The 15,324-nt window shown below is 28.4% G+C and overlaps 2 protein-coding genes across 4 annotated transcripts in view; one reads left to right on the plus strand and one right to left on the minus strand.

The window, feature by feature from the left end:
• The window catches only part of LOC129907322 (kazrin), a 186,630-nt gene extending 185,044 nt beyond the window's left edge, over positions 1-1,586 (plus strand). Inside the window, exons 14-15 of one of the 3 annotated variants that reach the window (XM_055983445.1) lie at positions 943-966; positions 1,188-1,586. In XM_055983445.1, the coding sequence (XP_055839420.1) occupies positions 943-966; positions 1,188-1,502 (339 nt within the window). In that variant the 3' untranslated portion in view covers positions 1,503-1,586. The remainder of the gene's footprint in view (positions 1-942; positions 967-1,187) is intronic. The other 2 variants (XM_055983447.1, XM_055983446.1) reach the window with 2 other exon arrangements.
• A 9,532-nt stretch (positions 1,587-11,118) lies between these two features.
• On the minus strand, positions 11,119-12,849 carry LOC129905944 (serine/threonine-protein kinase mos). Its single transcript, XM_055981569.1, has 5 exons — positions 12,572-12,849; positions 12,401-12,507; positions 12,237-12,343; positions 11,958-12,183; positions 11,119-11,893 (listed from the first exon to the last, which is right to left on the minus strand). The coding sequence occupies exons 1-5, from the start codon at positions 12,723-12,725 to the stop codon at positions 11,186-11,188; spliced, it is 1,302 nt and encodes a 433-aa protein (XP_055837544.1). The 5' UTR covers positions 12,726-12,849; the 3' UTR covers positions 11,119-11,185.
• Positions 12,850-15,324: the final 2,475 nt, after the last annotated feature.

The following is a 15,324-nucleotide window of genomic DNA, read 5'->3' on the forward strand; positions in this document are numbered from 1 at the left end:
TTTACAGAGCTTAAGAAGCTATATATGCAGGAAAAAAACCCACACAATATGACAATCAATTATGGTCTATCTCCACTTAATGACAGTTTTTCAATCAATTTGTTTGTATACACATATTCGTAGGGAATTTTCTCCAGCTTAAGTGTAATTTTTTTTTATTTAATGTTATTGTCTTTTTATTGTCACATTTTTAAAAAAATGTATTCATAAAAATTGGATAAGCATAAAAGTGTGCATATATAATATAGTACATTAAAACTTCTGGCCAATTATTTTCATATATTATATCCTGTTGATAAATCGGCTTGATGAAATACCAATTATAATTAATTCTTTTATTCCGTGGGATTTAAAATAATAACAATCATGTGGCTTGCTTTAAATTAAACTAATTGAAAAAAAAGTCAGCCATAAAGTTTTTTTTCTTTACATATATATACATCAGGCATGTAGAATTATAGGTCCATTTACTGGTGGTTCACTGTTCTGTGATAAATGAACATGAATACAAAATTAAAAAAAAAAAAATCAATATCTTGCAATCAGCACATTAATTATTACTCAACCGTCAACATCAACTCTATAATATCCAACAACAATACAGCCAGGACATCGATATCAGTGTGGTGTTTCATGCCACGCGAGTACCTCTATACAACATCAAAGCTACATCCTTTTTTTGTCACAACAATACAAGTCTATGAGATGGAATTTAACGATTGTAAATATAAAAAATACAAAAAATTGCTTTTTTTTTTAATTTTTTTTTAAATAATTAAAAACTTTTTATAACATATTCATTGCATTTTTGATATAACCAATTATTTTATAAATAATTTAAAAAATAAAAATCACCTCTATTCATATAAATATTTTTCATCCCTCTCTTTGTTAAATGCAAACAAAATTGAAAAAAAAAAAAAAAAATGAAAACACAAACAGATTTCAGCATGGAAAGGATCACAGGTACTTTATGCCATCTCCTTCCATATTTTTTCTTTGAATTTTTTTCTTCTATTTTTATTTTATAAGAAATTATTCTTTATATAAAAAAATAATTAATTTAAAAAAAAATAATAATTTTTTTTCTTATTTCATTTTTTTCTTCTTCTTCTTCATCGGATGCTGCTGGATATTTATTCGCCATTTATTTCTTCGTTTTTTTTTTATCATCATCGCTATCGCAGAGTTCATTGTCGAAAGCTTTTCGTTTTAATGCAAAAGCACGCGGAGAACGGTCCTTTGGAAATTCAACATCTCCAACACCATCGTACAGCAGTAGCGAGGGTGGAGGAGGAATCTATGCAACAATTGGACCACCCTTATTGCCACCACCAACAACAGCACCACCACCGCCTCCACCCAGTCACCGGGTAAGTGCACCGCCAGCAGCCTCCCAATCCTCAGATCCGACACTTGTTATGGCCTATGGCCAACACAGACGGGTCAAAAGCATCAGTGATATTGAAGTGATGGCCGCTACTGCTGCTTCGCCTGTATGAGAATCAATTATCTAAGGGATGTGAGGGTGTTTAATGCTTTCTTGTTTTTTTTTTTTATGATGATGCTTACATCCCTTTAGTTTACTATACACACTACATTCATATATTGATAATTGTATGTCTGGTTTATTTATGTATTATTTAATTTATAAACAAATCAATTTTCAGAAAAAGAAAAAGAAAAATGTGAGATTATTTATTTTTTGTTCTTCATTTTTGTTTTCTTTCTTCTTTTTTTTTTGTACACAATTTATTTATTCCAAATGAAATGTGTGTGGTTGTATTAGTAATTAAATTTTTTAAATAAAAAAATATATAAATGCATTGAATTGAATGTGAATGTAAAAAATTTTAATCTTATAACAAAAAAAAAAAATAAAACATAAATGAAAGGACCACATTTAAAATGAAATAGGATTTTTTTTAATAAACGAACGCTCTAACGATTTTTAAAATGAAATAAAATAAAAGAATTATATTATTTTTCCGAAAATATTTTAATTACATAAATAATATATATTGATACAGTGTTAGTAAATACCATTATGAAATATTTATTAAAATGAACACATATCGCAATTCAATACACGACCAAAATCTATATGTAAAATATTAAAACAAAAACATAAATAAACTCACTCAGAAATTAAACTTTTTTTTAAATATATAATCTTTCATGCATAAAATATTAAATTTTTTAATTAAGTGTTATATTTAAATAATAAATAGTGAAAACAAAAAGACCCAAACCAACAAAGTATGAATTACAATCAAAATAAAAATGTATTGCGATATGTTTATAAATATGTAATATTTTTTTAATAAAAATAAATTTAAATGAAACTTCACCGAAAAAAGGAAATAATTTTACAACATAACTCAAATTAATAATAATAAGCGTTACAGAGTCCTTAAATAAAGTTTTAAATTAAATAATATAATTTTGTAAAGCTAAGAAGTAATTTTCTATTCGAATTAACCAAAATAATAATTTAAAGCTGTATAAAAACATTTAAGTTGTTCCTGTTTTACTTTATTTTTGTTTTTACTGAAATGGGTATTATAAGTTCTACAAGCATTTTCATGGTTACTGCCAGAGCTGTAAAAATTATTCCTATGCATTTGACTTCTATTACAATTTGAAAAAAAAAAATTATTTTTTGCAAAAGGAAAATATTTTTGTAATTAAAAATTAATGCAAATCAAAACATTTTTTGCATTAAAAAAAAATGATATTGCAAAATAAGTGCATTAAATATTTTTTTCCATTACCTTAGTCGATTTTCTTACGAATTTGACTATTTCAGCTAACTAAGCTTGTAAGAAATCGACGTAGATTAATGGTTAAAGTTTTCAATGTACAATTTTTGCTTTGAAATTTTATTTATTATCCAATAAATTTTCAATTTACATGATTTTTTTTTTATAGAAAAAAAATGCTTGAATCACAATAACATTATTTTAACAAATAGTTTTAAAACAATTAATAATATTTTTTTTTTCCAATTTGTATCCACTGTGATGCCAAACAATTTAATAAATGCAATTTCAAGAATAAAAAGTTTAACTTGAATTTTGTATTTGGCAAAAAAGTTGGAAAAATGAATCCTATTGTCGGACTCTAAATGCACTATGCATTTTCTTCAGCGAAGAAACTAATACTTTTAAGTGCATTTTTGAACAAAATGAATTTGAATCCGATTTTGATAACATTTTCAAACGGACACTTTAATCACACTGCTTTTAAGAATACTATAAAAAAGCAAATCTGTTAAATTTATAATGTAGGTAGGTACGTAAAAATAACAAATATGCCCGAACACCCTTCAGTTTTGAGAGAAATGCAAAAAAGTAAAAAAAAAAAGTCATAAAAATTCAAACAAAATGCAGTCTCAGCTCAAAACTGGAGGGTGACCGGGCCAAACGGACTTGAAATTTAGATTCAGCGTGCCCAAAAACATATAGAAAGATAGGTCTGGTTCCTGGTACATGACACTTTTTTTATTTTGTGTGCCGGTGTAATTAAAGGTTTTCTTAAAAAAAGTTGTTTTTTTTTCTCAAAACCAACAAGACATTTTTCCATCGGGTCTTCTGTGTTTACTTAAAAACAAATGTAAGCATTTAATTTTGAAAACAAGATTAGCATTTAATTACAAATACAATTTTGAAAAAAATATTTTTTTCATTTTTTTTTTCAAAATTTTGAGTTTGAAAAATAATAATTCATTAAAACAGTTTTTCTTAAATGTAAAATAAAAGTAAGCGTTACTAGCTTTAGAAAAAGATATGGCACGTTATTGTGATGCCAACCTAATTTATTCAATGGTCATTCGAAAAATTTTCATTCGAGAATTTGCGGAAAATGCATCGAAATTTATCTTTAAAATATGAAATGAACAATAATTCTTTTAATAAAAGTTCGTTTAACCAAAGATCTCTTTGTGTATATACACGGAGTGTATAAAATTAAAAATGCTTTTGATACCAAATTAATGAAGTTTTTACTAGATCAAAACTTGAGACATTTTTAATATATTCATCATTCGATGCCTTGCTATTTCCAGAATTGTTTTTCGATTAATTGTTTTCTATACATTTTCCGTTGACCAATCTTCGTGGCGAAGTCACACCTTCGCAGCGCAGCGTTACATAAATGTTCCTTTAATTTCTTCATCAACAATGGACACATTCAGAAAACTTAAGAGTCTAAATATTTAGTCAACGTAAAATAAATAAGACGTGTAAAACAAGCAAGTAAGATTTTCTTGAAAATTTTCCAGTCAACGTTCTAATTTGCTTAATTGGAAAGTTTTTTGTTTGACGCCTAGCCACGTGTAGTTCCACGTTAGTTAGTTAGTACGAAGGACAATTAGACCAAAGATCTAGGTTCGATTCCAAGCCTCCACGAATAATTGACAAAGCCTCCAAGAGAATAATTGTCATAAAAAGTGCATCTCTTTCTCGGACTCAGCGCGCTGTAAATTGTAGGTCTCTTCCATTCTTGGAAATAAACTATTCACACATAAGAATGGTTGAGAGTTGTTAGGTAATAACACACAAAAAAGTGGTCAAATCCACAAATTAACAAGAAAACCATGAAGTAAAATTTTTAACTGATTTTCGTATTGTTTTGTATTTTAGCTTTCATCCGAAATTCCTCTCAAAAACCTTTAACGAAAAACTACTCCGGAAAAGTGGTAGCCATACGGGTACGGTTCGAGTACTTGTATGAAAAAAAAATTCAAAGAATGAAGAATTTTCAATTTTATTAACTTCTTAAGAAAAAAGGAGTCACTGTGGCGTATACGTAATATTTTTTTTTTTTCTATAGAAAACTTAAAGAGAAATCAGTTTTGTTCCACTTAGGTTTTCATGTTTCATAATCATAAAGTCGCTTTCCATAGAATGTTGCCACACTGCTAATATACTGCTTTTTCCGCAATGTTTCAATACAATATATATTAGGGTGGGTCAAAAACATCGAAATTTTTTTTTTTGATTTGGTACTCCGAAAACTCGATTGCTAGACCCCTCTATAACATACACACCAAATATGAGCTCTTTATATTAATGGGAAGGTCCTCCGCTTTGCAATTTTCCATTTTTACATCAAGCTTCTACTAAAAAAAAATAATTTTTTTATTAATTGACTTTTTAGCAAATTTCTTTTCATATTCTTGTAGGAAATTGAACGCTCTACAAAAAAGGCCTTATACACTTTTTTCGTTTATCTAACCGTTGAATAGATATTTGAGATCCAAAAATCGAGAAAATCTTTAAAAATTCGTTTTTTGTTCTTAATTTTGTAACAAATTGAAAAATTATAATGATCAAACGCGCAAGACATATTCTTGTTGGAAATTGATTACTCCACAAAAAAGGTCTTGTTAACTTTTTTCATTAATCTAACCATTCTAAAGATATTCGAGGTCAAAGTTAAAAAAAAATATAAAAACATTTTATATTTTTAAAAAATTTCTAATTCACTGAAACTTCATTATTTTCAAATTAGCAAGATATATTCTTGTAGGAGCTTAAACGTTCTACAAAAAATTCCTTGGAATGAAATTGATTACTTTAACCGTTTAGAAGATATTCGTATCCAAACCAATGCTCACTGATTTCAATAGTTTTCTTATGACCCCTATGCATTGCGATTTGGATACGAATATCTTCTAAACGGTTAAAGCAATCAATTTCATTCCAAGGAATTTTTTGTAGAACGTTTAAGCCCCTACAAGAATATATCTTGCTTATTTGAAAATAATGAAGTTTCAGTGAATTAGAAATTTTTTAAAAATATAAAATCTTTTTATATTTTTTTTTAACTTTGACCTCGAATATCTTTAGAATGGTAAGATTAATGAAAAAAGTTAACAAGACCTTATTTGTGGAGCAATCAATTTCCAACAAGAATATGTCTTGCGCGTTTGATCATTATAATTTTTCAATTTGTTACAAAATTAAGAACAAAAAACGAATTTTTAAAGATTTTCTCGATTTTTGGACCTCAAATATCTATTCAACGGTTAGATAAACGAAAAAAGTGTATAAGGCCTTTTTTGTAGAGCGTTCAATTTCCTACAAGAATATGAAAAGAAATTTGCTAAAAAGTCAATTAATAAAAAAATTATTTTTTTTTAGTAGAAGCTTGATGTAAAAATGGAAAATTGCAAAGCGGAGGACCTTCCCACTAATATAAAGAGCTCATATTTGGTGTGTATATTCTAGAGGGGTCTAGCAATCGATTTTTCGGAGTACCAAATCAAAAAAAAAATTTTCGATGTTTTTGACCCACCCTAATATATATGCTTGCCCTGGGGAGTCGCACTAACAAAATAAACAAACTTGGCCGTGTGAAGCCGTACTAAATGTACTAAAGCAGTAGAAAATTACATTTTACCTAAAATCTTGTTGTTCCCATTTTCATCAGTTTTCTTTATCTTTTTTATTATTATGTTTTTTTTTCGCTCAACGTTATTCATTTTATAAAAAAAAAGTCAAATTCAGAAAATGAAACAAAATGTAAGTTACAAAAAAAAAACTATTTATTTATATAGGCACTTCGTAGGTTGTTCGTTTATATTCTCAGCACATAATTTTTGAAGCTTAAAAAAAATACTGTTTATAAAAAAATGCAAAAAAAAAAACAAAATGTTACTATTAGTTGATCGCTTTACAAAAAAGCGTTTCTGATTTAAGTATAAACTAAGTTTATTAAAGAAAGACATTTATATTAAACATTCCATTTACTAAACAAAAAAAAAAAAAGATTTCCTTTTAAGAAACATACTTTTGACTTTTACTAGTCACTTTTAATACATATATTTTATAACATTCCAAAGAAATAAAATATTAAGTTCTCTTATTTTTATGAAATCCTGTAAAAAAAAAATAACACAATATTTTTAAAAGAAGACTAAAAATACAAAAAACAAAAATAAAATGCCCACACAAAATAATTATGATATTGTATTTTAAAAGTATTTAAAAAATTTATAATAATAATTCATTTTAGGTAAACAAAATTTATATATAGTTATATAACTAAGTGCAATCTTATTTAGATTATAAAAATAAAAAAAAAAAAAAGTGTTTTTTTAGGACTGATGATTGCAACAAAAAAATGATATTATAAAGAAGAAAAAAAAGAAGTTATAATGAATAAAAAATTACAACAACAAAGAAAGAAAGACAAAAAAAAAATCACATTTAAATATTTGTAAAGTAAAATGATTTAATTTTAATAAAATATATTAAGTATTTCAAAAAATTCTGTCTATCTTTTATTTCATTTTAAACAAACCATAAAAACCAGGAAGCAAGAAGTAGTAATTAAATTCTGAATGATACTTTTAGCGGATGTATCTTTCTTGTTTTATGGCTTTTAAATGGTTGCAATAGCACTTAATAAAGTAAGAGTAAGTCTGCCTATGTCCTGACAACGACGACGACGACGTTACGTATCCTTAATCTAATATAAGTACTTAGGTTGGAAGAAGATACACAGGTACAAAGTATAGAAGTTAAAAAGCAAAATGGACGTTACAGAAGCTACACACAAATTTATACACAGAAACTTTTGTACAAAAACATTCCACCTAATAAAAACAAGGCTTACCAAAAGATGACGGTAGGACAACAAAGTTACACAAATATTTACCCTTAAATGAAAGTCAACAACCAAAAAAACGAAAGCACTCTCTGTGCTGTCTGCTCTGCTGCCATCAACATTGGACAGAATGTTGTTTATGTATCCTTGTTCCTGGTGTTGGGTTTTAGTTGGGTATGATGTACAGCACCGATGGACAATATTTTGTTTAGAGGCAGTTGGAGGTTTTAATTAAATTTGTCTGGCTCAACTGATTGATTTTTTTTTTTTTTTTCAAAAAAAAAATGTTATTTGATTTTAGACCAGAATATCAGTTAAAGGCAGTTTTGTATTTTTGTGTGAGATTTTTATTTTTAAGAGTTGGTGTGCCATTTATTTATTTTACAAGCTTACACTAAATAAATATATTTTTGATGGTAGGACATTAGTTTTTTTACAGTAGGAAAATTGAGTTAGCACTTTATACATTTTATTTGAAGAGACCTTTCTTTTACTTGATGGATTTGGAGGAGATTTTTGAAAGTGCGTTTTTTCTCGGTAAGGGATTTTTTTTTTCGAAAATCTGCAAAAATATAGATTTGTAATTTTTGTACCTTTTAGACTTTGTTCCAGGAATATCTGCTTGCAAAATCCAAAAAAATGTAAGAAAAACTCAACAACTAGACCTCAAAGGAATTTTTGGTTTTCAATATTATTAATTTAACTTAAAAACTCCTTTCATTTGATATTTAAATCGATGAATTTGATCGTAATTTTTAGAAATACATTTTTTCATATAGGAGGTTAACCACTAATTTTTTTCCGAAAATCTCAAAAACTAAGATTTATAATTTTTTGTAATTTTTGGTCCAATTATATCTGCCTTCAAAATCCCAGTACCCCACAAATAAGTCAATAACCAAACCTCTCAAAAGAACTTTTGGTTTTCATTTATTAATAGAGCTTAAATAGATCAAGGGGCACGGTAGTGCCCAGCCAAGTTCTCTAGCAACTTTGGCACTACACCCTTATTTACAGGAAACAACTCAGGTCATTTTCGACACCCCTCTAACTTCCACACCAAAGATGCTAGAAATTTCAAACTCGCTACATTTTTTGAAAAAAAAACCAAACAACTCACAAAATTTCAGCTTCCTACGATGAGTAGTTTCTGAGATATAGGGCTTCAAAAATCGCAAAAACCGTATACTACAGGAAATAGGGAGCTTAAAATGGGTCATCTGAGAATTTTTGGAAAGGATTTGAATTTGATATTTCATATAAAGAGGCGCATTAAGACGAACATAAAAATATATTTTTTTTTTGTCTCAAAAACGTGTGGTTTGGACGCCATTTTGAAAAATGCGTTTTTGCGATTTTCTCGGCTTCTGTTTATCGTAGAATGGATTTTTTTGTCTTGTTTTGTAGAAGAACGTTTTCTTGAATTTTTTATTAAATAATTTTTTTTTATAAAGTTTCTCTATTAAAAGTTATTGACGAAAACATGTAAAATTTTCGGTGATGATAGTGGTTTTTACACTTCTATTCATTTTAGGTTCATCTAAGCGAAATAAATCTCATAATAACTTTGAAACAACTCAAAATTTCCTACATTTTGGTACATTAAGTTTTCTTGTATGTCCAAAACTATTAAAGTTATAACCTGACGAAATCAATATTTTGTTTGGCTACAATGAAATTCTGTTGAAAAAAATTAAACTTTTTTTTTTGCAGAAGAACCAAAATATACTTTTCTGAATGTTTTTGGGGTGCTGATTTTGAATCCGAAGTCAGAAAAAATTTATTGGCCTTAGTTTTTGAAATATTACCGTTATAAAAGCCAAAGACTAACTCAAATTTATCTTATAGGTAAGCTTAAACTTAAGATATCTCAGTCTATAAAAGAGATATCGGAAAGATTTAAATAGTTTTTGGAAGAAAAAAGCAGTTCTTACAGACATAATTACAAATAATTCTGAAATAAATTGATACACATTATAGCTCAACCTGAACTATAAAAATAACGTTTTTTTTTGCGTTAAAAAAAATTAAAGGTATGATATTTGGCTAACTTTTTGTAATAATCCAGTAACTAGGCATTATTATCTTTCAATTAAGCCATCGAAACCTTAAAAATTGTTTAATTTAATATTTTTTTGCGAATTTTTAAAAAAATGTTACATGAGAGTAGGGTTGCCATGCGTCCGGGTTTTCCCGGACATGTACTCTTTTTTGGCTGTGTGGGGGACGTCCGGGATAGTTTCTATCAATTGTCCGGGATTGTACTCTTTTGAAGCCTTTAAAAATCTCACTTTTTGTATGCTACTCTTAATTCATTCCTTATTCATAAAACGAATCGAGTTCATTAAAAGCGAGGCGTTTTTATTTTGGTCTATTATCTGCTCAATTCTTTTTTGTGTTCTGTTCCAATATAATCAAAACTTAAAAATGTGCGTATGAGGTACTGGTTAGTGAATTCTCTGACCAACAAAAATTTATTTTAATAATTTATTTAAATTTTATAATTTATTACAGTAGGTACCTTATTGTAAGACTCAAGGTGCAAAATTTTAAACGATTAAGAAAAATATATGGCCGCTTAAGTAAGTTGCTAAGTCAAAAAGACCATTTTTTAACTTAAATAGTAACTTACTAAAAATTCTATTAGCATTTAACTAAAATAGTTTAAAATTTTGAGCAATTGGATTTTAATGGAATTTAAAATTTTTTTTTACTGTAACTATGTACATTCCAACTTTTGTAATATTAGCTAAAATTTGTACTTTTATTTTTTTTTTTTTTGTGAAAAAAATAAGAAAAAAATGCTACGGGAACAAGGGTTAAAAATGTGATTTTTAGTTAAATTTTGAAAAGATTGTTCCTCTTTTTTTTGTTTTTATAAAACTATGCATTCCTTTTGTCCTAGATTTGTACTCTTTTTTGTGTCCTTATTTGTCCGGGAAAGTCCGGGATTTTACATCTCGATTACTAGTTTCGTCAAAATGTATCTGGCAACCCTACATGAGAGTAACGCTGGGTCCGAAAGGGTTAAAAATATTTAGCTCTGAAATAAAAGAGAATACATGACGATAAAGTTCTTTTAGGCTAAATCTCAAAAAAAAAGATAACTAAAAAAAGCGTCTGTCTTTTTTTCAATCCAATCCATGTATAATATATGTATAACAACGTAATATTTCTTATCCGGTAAAAATTGCGGTGCAAACAATTGGTTGAAAGTAAAAAAAAATAACTTATTGTTCAACCTTTAAGAACCCATGATTGTCCCTTAATAGTTTTAATTTATATCATTTATTCTGAGCTCTTCAACTTATCTAACTAATTTCTCAAGAATACAACAGTTTGAATAAAAGCTAAGATTTTTTTAATTAAAAAAAGTTACACATACGCCACAGTGGCCCTCTAACAAAATTTAGCAATTCAATGAATGTCATGAAAAAACCGTTTATTCTATGATTTATTACCTAATGTACAAAAAATTGTGAGTCTCTGAAAAAAAAACAAACATAAAATAACATATTCTTTAATTTATTAAAATATTTTATTAAAAGAACACGAAACAAGCTTTGTAGCATCATAGACGAAATTTATTTAAACTCTCTTTTTTTGTGGGTATGAACAGACTCTCGAGTTTTCTCTTCACTTGTAACGTGCTAGGTCGTTCTTTTGGTTCGCTAGACCAGCATAACTTATAAAGATCTTCGAATAAATTTTCAGCTTCAGGCAAAGTTGAACTTGCCTTCGGTGTAAATAAAGATGTTAGTGGAAAATCACAATTAATTTGATCTTCTAAAATATCACAAGTTGTTTCATCAATCACTAGATTATCCCTTAGACCAGCAAAAGTGTTTTGAAATTTCCCAATAAGATTTTTCGAGGTTTGACTTTTTAACTTTTCAAGAGCATTTCGGTTCCGACTGTAGTTGTTTTGGTTATTTCTTGGTGCAAATGGTGATAAAGTTTTGGTTTTATATAAAGCTGATCGTATGTGATCAAGAGTTCTATGAGAAATCTCTGATGAAAAATGATCACATAGACAATTTGTATGCAACGAAGATGTTTCGGATCCTAAGTTTTCAAACTTTTGTTCAAAAGTTGCATGATTTGGTCTCAAATGGGTTTTAACAACTTGATATGCGACACTTTCATTACATTCGATCCAGAAATATGGCAATTGGCGAGACTTGAGTTGCCACATCGTCACACCCAAAGAATAAACATCAGCTGCTGAGGAAAGGATGTCTTCTCGAATAGCTTCAGGGGACATGTATCGAACAGTTCCCTACAACAGGAAGAATCTTTTTATTTAATCGATACAATTTTAAATCCCAAAATTGGGGTTATACCGGGATTCTTTTCCGTGTGTTTTCCTGGTCGTTCTCTTGCAGCACCACAGATGAACCAAAGTCGCAAATCTTGCAAATATAGTTCCGACCATGGAGCACCGTGACCTTTCTTCTTTTTGTACTTTGCGGTGAAAAGTCTACTAAAACATTTTGGGGTTTTACATCTAAATGTAAAATTTTACGTTTGTGGCAGTGTGTTAAAGCATTGACTATGTCAAGAACCACACTAAAAATAATCATTTTATAGTATTAACCAAGTGGGAATAGAAGGATACTCACTAAATTCTGTGCTCAAGTGGAATTTCTATCGAGTTCAAAATGCCTTGTAAACATTGACCAGGAAATCGTTCCATTATAACAATGCCGTAGTTTACAGTTGATTCGATCTGTTAAACAAGATGTTAGATGACTTCTAGCCAGAAGCTTAAGAATCTCTCACCAACTTTAATTAATTGCACTATATTTCGGTGACGCCAGCGGAGAATGTTTGCTTCATTAGAAATTGCATCATTCTTGACATTTTTCATAATTTTGACTGCCACTTGTTTACCTGCGAAGGGGCTAAGAGTACAGAAACTCAATTTTCAACTAACAACATAATATTTTTTTTTAACCTGCATAAACCGCCTTAAAGACAACTCCATATGCACCACGGCCTAGAATATTGCATTTAGAATTTTGTGGTGGACCAGAATGAAGAATTTCATCACGATTTGGAGTATCGAGAATTAATTCATTTTCATTGTTTTTCACTCCCAAGCTATTCATGATTTGTTGCAATTTATAAAACTTAAAAATTAATTTAGTTTAACGTTTTGCATGATATTTCTATTGGAATGATGACATTTTATCAAATATGTTACGGGAGTTTTTACAGATAACAAATCAAAAATTTGTGAGAGCACACAATCTGCAGAAGGCTTATAGTGTTGCCAGATTTGAAAAAAAAAATGATTTTCAAATTAAAGATATAAATTCGTAGTTAAATAACTGATCTATTGCATTATGTAAGGTAGATACTAAAATAAATATAATTTTTTTTTCAGATTTTACTGGTCAACAAGATTTTTGCCACAAGAACCAAAATATACTTTTCTTTAGGTTTTGGATGTACTGAACTGGAATCTGAAGTCAAAAAATTTTTATTGGCCTATGTTTTTGAAATATTAACGCTAGAAAATGCCAAAAAAAACGTCATTTTGGCTGTTTTCGAGGTTATGTTTTTATGTAGGGTAATTCATTACACTGGTCTACAAAATTTAATTTTTTTTTGGTGCCGAGACTATGATATACTTTTCTATAAGTTTTTGATGTGCTGAACTCGAATCTGAAGTCAGAAATATCCTATCAGCTCCCGTTTTGGAAATATTACCGTTAGAAGATGTAAAAAAACTACTTTTGAGGATATGCTCGGCACCAAAAAAAAAAAAAATTTTGTAGAGCAGTGTAAAATAAATTGACACGTATCTACCAAATTTTTGATTTGACTTAGTTTTTGGCTCCTGTGTATTTTAGAAGAATTACAAATTTTTACAATGCAATTCAACTAAACAGTGAATTGAATTATAAAAATCTGTAATTCTTCTAAGTCAAATCAAAAATTTGGTAGATGCGTATCAAGTTATTTTATTTTTGCTCTCTAATAACATAAACATTATTTCAAATACCTTTCGTGCTGATTTTTTGCGAATTATTTCTCAAACATATCGAATTTCACGGTTTTGACTTTTAAACATCCATATCTCGAGTAGCAGATTTTTTACATTTTTTTATTGTATGTGTGACTTATATAATTTAACAATATCTATCGATTCCAACATCAATCTTTTTTCTACCACTTTTTGTTAAGGAAATAGCTTTTTGGCCTTTTTCTAAATTTACCTCAGTTTCCTCTTCTAAAATGTCAAATTTTCTAAAAATCCTGAATATTCAAATTTTTAAATTTAATATTCTCTGACGTAATTTTTTTTACACCTCTAACACTTACCATATAAGCAGGGTGGCGTTGTCGAAAAAACTCAAAATATGAACTTTAAAGCGTGGCAACACTATGTCTTGACAGGATGTTACCAGGCAACCCATGTGCAAACTGTTTCTTTAGACACTACCCTTAGGAAAATATAGCTTTCAACTGGTATAACGAGGTGGATAGGTCGTCCTATGACGGGATTTTTTCCTTTAATATATTGAAATACGAAAATAAGGACTCTTTCAAAAAATCCCTCCGCGAAAACGGTAAGTTAAATTAAAAATTTGACAGATACGTGTCAAGTTGTTATATTTTTTCTAACTTATCAAATAAAAATTATTAAAAAAAAATTTCATTCTGATTTTTGGTGAATTATTTCTCAAATATCGAATTGGAGTGTCATGACTTTAAAAAGACTAGATTTTTTACATTTTTTATTTTTATGTGTGGCTTTCATATTTTTATAATATCTATCGATTCCAATTTCAATTTTATTTCTATCACGTTTTGTTTAGAAAATAGATTTTTGCCCATTTTCTAAATTCACCTTTGTTTACCCTACTCAAACTTCAAATTTTAAAAAATCTTGAAAATTAAAATTTTCAAAATAAATTTCTTATGACATAATATTTTTTTTATAACTCTTTGGCTTGCCATATATGTAAGCAGGGTCGCGTATTCAAAAATACGGAAAAATAAACTTTAAGGCCTGGCAACCCTATGTCTTGACAGGATATCGCTAGGCAACCCATGTGCAATTTATTTCCTTAGACACTACCTTTCGGAAAATATAACTCTCGACTGGTATAACGATGAGGGTAGGTCGTTATATGGCGGGATCTTAGACTATAAGATATCTCGAGCAATAAAAGAGATATCGGAAAAATTTAAACAGTTTTTGAAAGAAGAGTATCTGTTCTTCACCGTTACAAATTTGTTTATAATGAATTACCCCATATAAAAACAGAACCTCGAAAACAGCCAAAATGACGTTTTTTAGCATTTTATAACGGTAATATTTCAAAAACGAAGGCCAATCAAATTTTTCTGACTTCAGATTCAAGTTCAGAACATCAAAAACCTACAGAAAAGTATATCTTGATTCTTGTGGCATAAAAAGTTTAGTTTTGTTGAGCATTGTTTTCAAAAAAATACAAATTGTTCTATTCTTGAGTAATTAGTGACACGATTTGTCCCTTTGTTGACCTTTCTCTGACATTTCTACTTGCATATGAGAGGTGCAAGACTAAATGGCCGATTATAAAATTTGTAAAAAAAAAAAGTTGGTATTAATTTCAAGCCATATTTGTTGGTTTTTCATTTTCGAATATCTTTAGTTCAGCATTCTTTAATACATATTATTTTTTAATAGATGCTTTACTTATCCCTTTTTTTTTA

Source organism: Episyrphus balteatus, chromosome 1 (assembly GCF_945859705.1).
Source record: "Episyrphus balteatus chromosome 1, idEpiBalt1.1, whole genome shotgun sequence".
Classification (NCBI taxonomy): Eukaryota; Metazoa; Arthropoda; class Insecta; order Diptera; family Syrphidae; genus Episyrphus; species Episyrphus balteatus.

Coding starts and splice junctions, on each gene's coding strand:
- LOC129905944 (XM_055981569.1), bottom strand. CDS start 12,725: ATGAATAGCTTGGGAGTGAAAAACAATGAAAATGAATTAATTCTCGAT. Junction 12,508..12,571: donor CTTTAAGGCGGTTTATGCAG/GTTAAAAAAAAA, acceptor GCCCCTTCGCAG/GTAAACAAGTGGCAGTCAAA. Junction 11,894..11,957: donor ACACACGGAAAAGAATCCCG/GTATAACCCCAA, acceptor TTCCTGTTGTAG/GGAACTGTTCGATACATGTC.